General features: G+C 40.3%; 1 protein-coding gene across 1 annotated transcript; it reads right to left on the reverse strand.

Moving 5' to 3' along the window:
• Positions 1-923: 923 nt before the first annotated feature.
• Positions 924-8410, reverse strand: LOC137868844 (programmed cell death 1 ligand 2-like). Its single transcript, XM_068705813.1, has 10 exons — positions 8138-8410; positions 7153-7213; positions 6716-6972; positions 6487-6583; positions 5937-6203; positions 4359-4469; positions 2963-3031; positions 2340-2390; positions 1908-2034; positions 924-1562 (listed from the first exon to the last, which is right to left on the reverse strand). The coding sequence occupies exons 1-10, from the start codon at positions 8153-8155 to the stop codon at positions 1085-1087; spliced, it is 1536 nt and encodes a 511-aa protein (XP_068561914.1). The 5' UTR covers positions 8156-8410; the 3' UTR covers positions 924-1084.
• Positions 8411-8675: the final 265 nt, after the last annotated feature.

Here is an 8675-nt window from a genome sequence, read left to right on the forward strand (position 1 = left end):
GGTTTTCTTATTTAACCTGATTTCATAACCAAAAACCTCATATTGAGTTACGTTGTTCTCAGTTCTATGTGCTCTTCCTTTTTCAATGACTGCATAACTTTTCTTCTCAATGTCTGCGCCCTCACACCTCTGACCTTCTGACCTGGACATCACATCCCTTATCCTGCAACATGCAGCATGTGGACCACAATACCTGTCCATTCTGCCCTCTTCTGCTCTCTAACCCTCTCAATTTATCGAGCAAATTAAACCTCATACAGACATGTTGTGATGAGTGAGACAATGGAAAGAACAGCATGCTGATCATTGCTGACTGCAGTGGAAAAACACACAGTCAGGTCTTCAGTGAAGGTTCCTCTCTAAACCTAAAGCTGATTCCTGACGTTGCAGTTGTTGGAGATAACCAGCGCAATAGAATAAGCATGGTTGAAAAATACAATACCACACAAAATACGACAGGAAAACCTGTCTGAATTACTCATTACTTCTGTGACATAAGATGCTCCAGTGGAGAATGGACATACAGAAGTGAAAGAAAAAGCTTTTGTAATCGAATGTTACTGGAATCAGCAAGCTGTCTTGCCAGGAATGCTCATAAAGTGTCACTTCCCTTTTTCGCGAGTGGCACATAGAAGAAGTTCCTGCTTTGCTTGCAAGCTAGCATATGACCCTGATAAGGACCTTTCTTTTTCTGGTGGACTCACACATAACAAAACAGAAACAGCTGCAATCATTAGTTGAGTGTTTGGACTATCAGATCGGAAACAGAGAGTGTGATGGTGTAGCTAAAACCACTGTCATGAAAAGCACAAACAAAACTAAGGTGGGTTACCGATTGTACCGCAGAGTTTGTCCATCCTTACTAAAGGGGTAAATGATGTACTCTCTTACAAATAGAAACTTTAAAGGAATTGGTACAGGGAATGTTTTTAATCAAAATGACTGTAAAGAATGTGATATAGTAGTATGTATAGCACACATTGAAGGAGGAATTAATCAACACATTTTGCAGCATATCTGGGTTTATACAAAATCTAACCACATGTTTGTTTAAGGTGTAAAAAGTGCTTAATGTCTTTGTTAGTCATACTGTTTGGAGCTGCAGCACCCTCTCTGTCTCAACTGTGTCCTTGAGTGTGGGACAGTGTCCCGGGCAGGCCGTGACCAACACCCTGCATCCTCCTTTTTCCCTTAGAAACTTCCTCAAGGACTCATCGAAAAATTGGTTCCCTTCTCTGTACCCATCCAACAGCAGCAGAGCCTCGCCGGACCTGGTCAACACCGTCCTCAGCTCATCCTCCGTGGATATCTTTTCCATGAGAGAAAGTTGAATTGTTGTTTCCTGGAACAGGTCACCCTTCACTTTGCCGCCGTCGACGTAGAAGAGAAGTGGAAGGGTGCTGAGATCGAGGAGGTTAGAGAGGACATGTGCGGACCCCTCAGTCCAACAAGAGACCAGGATGTGGGCTACGGTTGTCTTCCCGCTTCCTGGGGGTCCCTCAAGGAAAAGTGTCTCTCCTGCTTCTGGGAGTAAAGCTTGAAGATTCACAGGCTGCCCCTCACTGGAAAAAACAAGCAGAATCGAGATTATAAGCTACACAGACCCAAAAAACAAATATTAAAGCAGCTGAGTTAACTGGATTTCAATAGAATTGCTGCTATCTGTGGATTTGCTCACACTATTGATTTCATTCAAGCCTTCTCTGTTGGAGTTCAAACTGCTCCAGGAAAGAGGAATGGTTTGACTGATACAAGATACGAGATATAATGGCACAGATATGTGTGTACTTATTGATACTGATGCCTCAGTATCACTATCAAGTATTTAAAATCGTTTCTGTTCCTGGAAATGAGATCATAGAAGTCTTGCAACCTTATTTAAGTGGACGTTTGTGTTCATGACTTACTTGTTGCGCAGCCTGTGGGGCAGCTGCTCCACAACAAAAGCATCCCAGTGATGTCTCACCTCTGGGCTGAAGGAGAAGTCACAATACTGGGTTCTCAGAAACACCCCCAGATGTTCCTCCACGGAAACTGCAGACAATAAAAAACACAGAGCTGATCGTGATGACGTCCACATCACTTCATGATGGAAGCAATAGTGTGAAGAAATGCTTTAGATGTTTTTCGTTTTGTACAGTAAATTGTTTTACAGTAAATGTTTACATGAATGTAGTTCAGTAGGATAATCACAGACAACAGGAAGAAGTTGTCTTCTTGACCCTGAACTTTGCTGCTTGTTATGTGGTTATAAACTGAATATTGTGACTGTGAAAAATAATGTTATACATCAACTGAATAAAAGAGAAACATTGTAAACTGCAGTTAGAGTCACTTACCTTCATTAAACACTCTTATCTCTTCCTCGTTGTCTTTATCTGTGTCTAGGCCTGATGGAAAGGAACAACCTTTTGTCAGAACAATAACAGAGGAGAGTGACACTGATAGATAATCAGTCAGTAATTCAACCTGGGCTACGGTCCCTCTACGAGGATACAACCACAGCTGTGGTAGTGTAAATCCTCTCACATACATCCCAACGCAGAACGAAAAGTTTACTTTGTAATGTACAACTTCACAGGAAAGGGAATCTTTGCTCATCTGTATTTAAGAGACGAAGTGTCGAATCCATGTAACAGACACACACTATCAATACTTATGGTAATTTACATGTAGTGTCCCCTCTCATCCACACAAGAAGGCCGAGCTGTATTATTTAAGGTATTAAAATAATAATAATATACTTATTTCCTCTGTGACTGTGACTGTTGCTGTCAACATGGCTGCTACTTTGTTCTGATTACAAAGCCTGTAACACATTCTTTAATGTGTGTTACATGAATTACATGAAGGGTTGTGTGTGTGTGTGTGTGTGTGTGTGTGTGTGTGTGTGTGTGTGTGTGTGTGTGTGTGTGTGTGTGTGTGTGTGTGAAGTGAATTGTTCAGCACTGTTTACACTCACAGACAACAGCAGAAACAGACCTGCCTCGATCGTTGGCAGGAAGCTTCCTGGTGCTGTGAGCCCTGAAGCCTGTGGAGAAAAAGAAAGAAGCAGTCAGTGTGTGTTAGTACTGCATGTGTGTACTGTGTGTATTTAAGTATGAAGAGATGGACGGGTGGACGTTTGTTTGGCACTGTATACAAATAGTTTCATTCATGCAGCTTAGTAAAATTAATTGAACATAAGTCAGGACAGTCTTTGTTTCAAAGGCATCAACTTAGCTTTCTATATGTTTGAGCACTGATACATATCGGTTTGTATGGTATTATAATGTTGGATTTTAATTTGTTTTATGCGTACCTTTATTTCTCATTTCATACAGTATTTTCTCTTGTAAATCTTCACTGTATCATGTTTTTCATAAGCTCTTGTTCGTACAGTATTTGTTCTACCTACACACCTGTAACTAAGACTTAATGGTGTCCATGACCTATTTTGAAATTGTGACCTGATAGCATCTTAAGAACACCATCTGTATGGTTCCGGACCTGTAGCTGAAGTAACACTACTTATCATGTTCACACATTCATATGTGGAGAAATTGTCTAATAAGTTGACTATTGAAATGTTGCAGGTGTTTGTTTTGGGGATTGTAAAATCAACAAATGGGCTGAAACTACCCACGCATTAACAAATAGAATCAAATTCCCCTGCCACACAAACAATCTGGGTGTTTCCAGCTGTGGTTGTGACACGTGGTTCAAAAAGCTTAGTCATGCTTACATGAAAACATGCAATGTGAGTCACATGCTGGTAAAAAAGTCCTCCTAGCCTAATGGCAAACATTAAGGTGACAAATCTAACTTCTAAAACTTACATTCAAACACTTCTCTTTTCTGTGGCAAAAATAATATGAGTCAACATGTGCCAGCATCTGCATGGGAGCCTGCGCTGTCTCTTCAGTTGAAATGAAACAGTTGTTCCTCCGTCCATTTTACAAAAACAAAAAGTGAACACAGCCGGCTGCAAAGGCTTCGACACAGGAAGGACACAGCTTGGACGCTGACTAATGGATTCTTCACTACTGTAAGTCGTTTGAGGTTCAGGTTGGACAATAAAGTTCTGTTAAAAAGTTATTTTTCAAATGGGGTGTAAAGCAAAACACAATCTTGTATTGTTGCCATTTGTCACTTTAACATTTCACCATAGCTGTACGTTGAATTGTGACGCATTGTCATGCCTTGTCAAATTTCCATTTGATGTTTATTGGTCCTCAGAGTATTCTGATTTGGATGTTTTGTCTCCAATCTACACCTGTCTTCTATGTATAGAGTGTGCTGTGGTTGTCGTAAACAACCCGCCCTGCGTCTGCCGGGCAGCTGTGATGTGCTGGACACATAAAGAAGTGACTGGTTACCTTTTTGTCGTCTGTACAGGAGCACTGCAATGATGATGACGACCATAATCACTCCTATGCTCATCACCACGATGAGAGCATCGTTCTGTACTTGAGGAACAGGAATGTCATCTGTTAAAGGAGTGAAGGAGGGTTGGTGTTAAAATGTGCGGCGATGACAGGGCCAGGTCATGTGTTGGCATCCAGTGAGTTATACCCGTGCTTTTAATATGTTTGACCAATATGGAAATAACCAAGTATATCAGATACCAAGCCATTGCAAACTTCCTCTTGCTGGTTAGGGACTAAAATAAATGCAGCACTTGAACTGACTTGTGTACTCGTTTTTTTGATGAGCTCTGCTACTTTTTTCTTTTTGCTGCTTAATTTACAAGCTGTTTTCCTTTATTTAGCATTAAAATAACCTGATACTTTCACATCTTTAGCTTGTCAAGTTAAAAAGTACTTTATCGTTTGCAAGCGTACTGTGTAAGCAGAAACATGAGCAGCCTACACAAACGCACACGGAGAAGCCACACATTTCCACACATGGCAAAATCTCATGTAATAGAACTCCTACACACCGATGGACCAAAGCTCAAACACAAACACCTCCTACAGCTTCACTGAAACCTGTGAGCGGGAGCTCAGAGGCTCACATATCTGCTCTTTGTTATAGCACAGTCACCACATTCGGTGTGAGTTGGCGTCGGATACATTCCAATCAAAAAAAATTAAATGTGAGCATAACAGGAAACAGCAGCAGAATGATAAGTGTGCAAATGATGATATATTTCCTGTTAACGTTAATTTCCTGTCATGAGGGGAAACAAAATAGTGGGAGGAACACAGTCAGTGGTGAAGAGGTACTCAGCTTTAAGTAAAAGTACCACAGTGTAACAATACTGTGTTACAAGTAAAGGTACTGCATTCAAAATGTTACTTAAGTAAAAGTACAAGCAAGTGTGCCAAAAGTAAAAAATACTAGAACAGTTATGCAGAATGTCTCATTTCAGAAGAACGTGTCTGGTGTCATTGGACTATAGATGGTGGAGCATTAACACTTTAAAGGTGGGGCTGATTTCAACTGATTACTGAGCAGTTTCCAGTATATCTATAATAATCTATGATCATTTTTTTGGTTGATTATATTTTGTATTAATTGTCTGAATCTGCAAAGTAACTACAGAAGTTATCAAATAAATGTAGTAGAATAAAAAGTACAATATTTCCCTCTGTCACGTAGTCGTGTAAAAGTGTAAAGTAGTAGCATTAAAACATATTTGAGTAAAGTACATTTGTACTTAAGTACAGTACTTGAGTAAATGTGTTTACATTCCGCCACTGGACACAGTCATACTAGTATCTGTTTGCTTGCGCCTCATTTCATTATTTTGTCTTTTTGTACATTTTTTTGGGCAGCAGACAAGAGCTGAGGAGGGAGAGATGGAATAAAATTCACTGGCCTTGCTTGACCTGGAGATGTTGCAATGAAATGATCAACACATGAAACCCCCTGTGTGCTTGAATATTCTCTCTGGTGAAATATTGAAAGTCCTGTCATGGAACAAAAAAGCCTTAAATGGAATAAAAATGTACCTGGAATGTGAAATGTTGCAGAGTTGCCATCGTGTGTAAAGACACAGGTGTAGTTGTTTTTGTCTGATGATCTGACGCGGATCTGACTGGTGACTGTGAAGAGCTGGTCTGCATTTGACGCAGCAGTGGTATTGGGATCGGGTCTTTGCAGGCGGCCGTCCTGCCACATAACAGACGACTCGGGGTATCCCCGAGACTGGCAGGTTAGCAGCACCTCATCCTCCTCTGCAGTCTTCTGAATGCGTTTAGTCACTTCGATGTAAGGTGCTAGGGGAGAAATATATAATCACTACCAAACAATACTATGAAATAATCTTATGATTATGTTCAAGGGATCTTGCATGATTAGGGAAAGATCAAGTCAGCCAAAAGCATTCTTTACCCAATTGAGTAATAATGCTTTTAGTTTCATTTGTGTTCTGAGGTATGGTGTGACTGCCCAGAAATGACCACATGCTGTGGCCAATGAGTAAGAGCATTACCAGAACAAAGCCTTCGTCTGAAAACCTAAAAAGCTACACTGTTGCGCTTTCACAGACTCGCTACTCACCTACAACGGACAAAGATATTGCTTTATAATCAGCTCCTTCTGCTGTCTGTACCGAACACTGGTAGGTCCCAGAGTCATTGATCCTGAGCCTCGAGATCTGTTGGGTGACAGAAGAAGAACGCAGAGTCCTTAGATGTCCCTGTGGCCATATTACACGCTATGCCCTCATAAACTAGAGGTTTAACGAAACCAAAATCTGTTAAAGTAAGGAGATAGCCCATGTACTGACCTGTAACTTGGCCCAGCCTTCCTGCAGCTCCTCAGTGAGAAGCCTCACTCTACCCTGATAGTCCCGGGACGCCAGGTGCTCCTTCCCGTTATCCATACGGTACACTTCCCGAACCGACTTGGAGCTGGTCCAGTGCCAGGTCACCTTCAGGTCAGCAAGAGCATTTGATAGTTTAGGCTGAAACCTGCAGCCCATCACAACATCTTCTCCAAACTTTGACTCGTACGTGGTTCGCTCTGCCACAACAGTGAACAACACTGCAGGAAGATAAAAACAAATTAATGTCAGGATTAATGCCAATTTGCTAAACTGCCCTGAACCAATAATCAACATTAAATAAAACTCACTAGATGCAATTTGTGTCCTTATTTATTCATTAATGTCTCCACTGCTGGACACTTTATACTACATACCTGAAAGAGATTTGTACTACGCACCTGAGAGAGATGGCTGAAACATGACTTGCAAAACTACAATTAGGGCCCAGTCCATTGAGACCTATGAGGAAGAAACAAAAGTGGAGACGTACAGATGTTAAAATCTTTTGGCCATGTTACTCAGAAACATGAGTCAGAGAAGGCCAGATGTGAATTCCAAAGCCACAACCAGTTTCAACTAGTCTACTTCTTTACTTTAAAGTTTGACAAACAACAAAACAGACACAGCAAAACATATATCACATGTTGGTGATAAATACATGTTAATCCTAAAATCAGCATGACTCAGCTCTGCAGAGCAAATGACTTCCTCACTGGTTAATTCTTGATAAAGATGAGCATCAAGGATGCTGTTGGCTAACTCTGGAGCTGTGTCAGCACTCACTCACACACAGGTTAACAAATCCTGTTTCAGTGGAAAATGTTAAGTCGTCATGTTTTATTCCCAGAGCACCATATCATACAGATTTCAAAGTGCTTAGGCCTGAAGTCATTTATTGAGTGAGCTGTGGAGTGACAAGCACATAAGTATTTTTCTCTGCAGATTTCCTATGAGATGGAAATCACTCCTGTGGTTTGGATGAGCTGTCAATGATGATTCAATTATGCCAGCTGTTTGGTTCACTATGCATACTTTACGTTATTAAGTTATTAGGTTACGCAGTACATTTGTACTTGTTACAAAAAGCCTGTGGTGAACATATTTACTATAATTAATATAACTGTATTGGCCTCCAGGCTAGATTCAAACACAACACAAATGTATATTTATGAAAACAAACAGATAAATGCTAATTATAAAAAAATATTACTAGATAGATAATTATGTCATTATAGCAAATGAAAATAATAGTAATAATGATAATAATGATAATAAAAACAATATCACAATATAACAATAATATTGATCATAATGATAATAACAACAAAAATGAACATAAAAATTATGATTATTATTATTTGTAGTAGTAACATATAGTCTTACCTGCAGCTCTTTTTTCATCCGGGACTTCCTTCTTCCTTCAACTCTGCCTCGTCTGAAGTGAGCCGTCCTCTGTGCTCTGCGTTTTTAAAAGTGAAGAGTTGGGGAAAGCCAAACCAAACGCACGCCCACAAACTGTGAGCGACCCAAATGATGAAATGATCCTGACCTACATAAACATCTGTCAAGCGCGTTTACGTTGTGGGCTCAAGCTTTATGTTAACTATGAGAAGAACATAACAGTTTCTGGTCCCCATGTTGTGAATAACGCGGTAAGAAAACACGCTGTAAACACCACTGCATCTCGCGAAATCACCAACAAAGTAACCTAGTGTAAGAATAACCCATGTTAGAACTAGATCAAGGAAATGTGTTAACATACACGGAAATAGACCACTGCAGTTACTTTAACGAAAGGAGCAGCACATCTTATCTGCTGTAACCTACAAAAAGAGTCATAAAACAACTCTAATGTTTACGGTAAACTCTCAGCCGTTATTGGCAGAGATGTGGGTTTTTGTTGCGCCTCAACGCAATAATA

The sequence above is a fragment of the Cebidichthys violaceus genome, unplaced genomic scaffold (assembly GCF_023349555.1).
Source record: "Cebidichthys violaceus isolate CVI_PGR_0920_01 unplaced genomic scaffold, fCebVio1.0.p SCAF_12, whole genome shotgun sequence".
NCBI lineage: Eukaryota > Metazoa > Chordata > Actinopteri > Perciformes > Stichaeidae > Cebidichthys > Cebidichthys violaceus.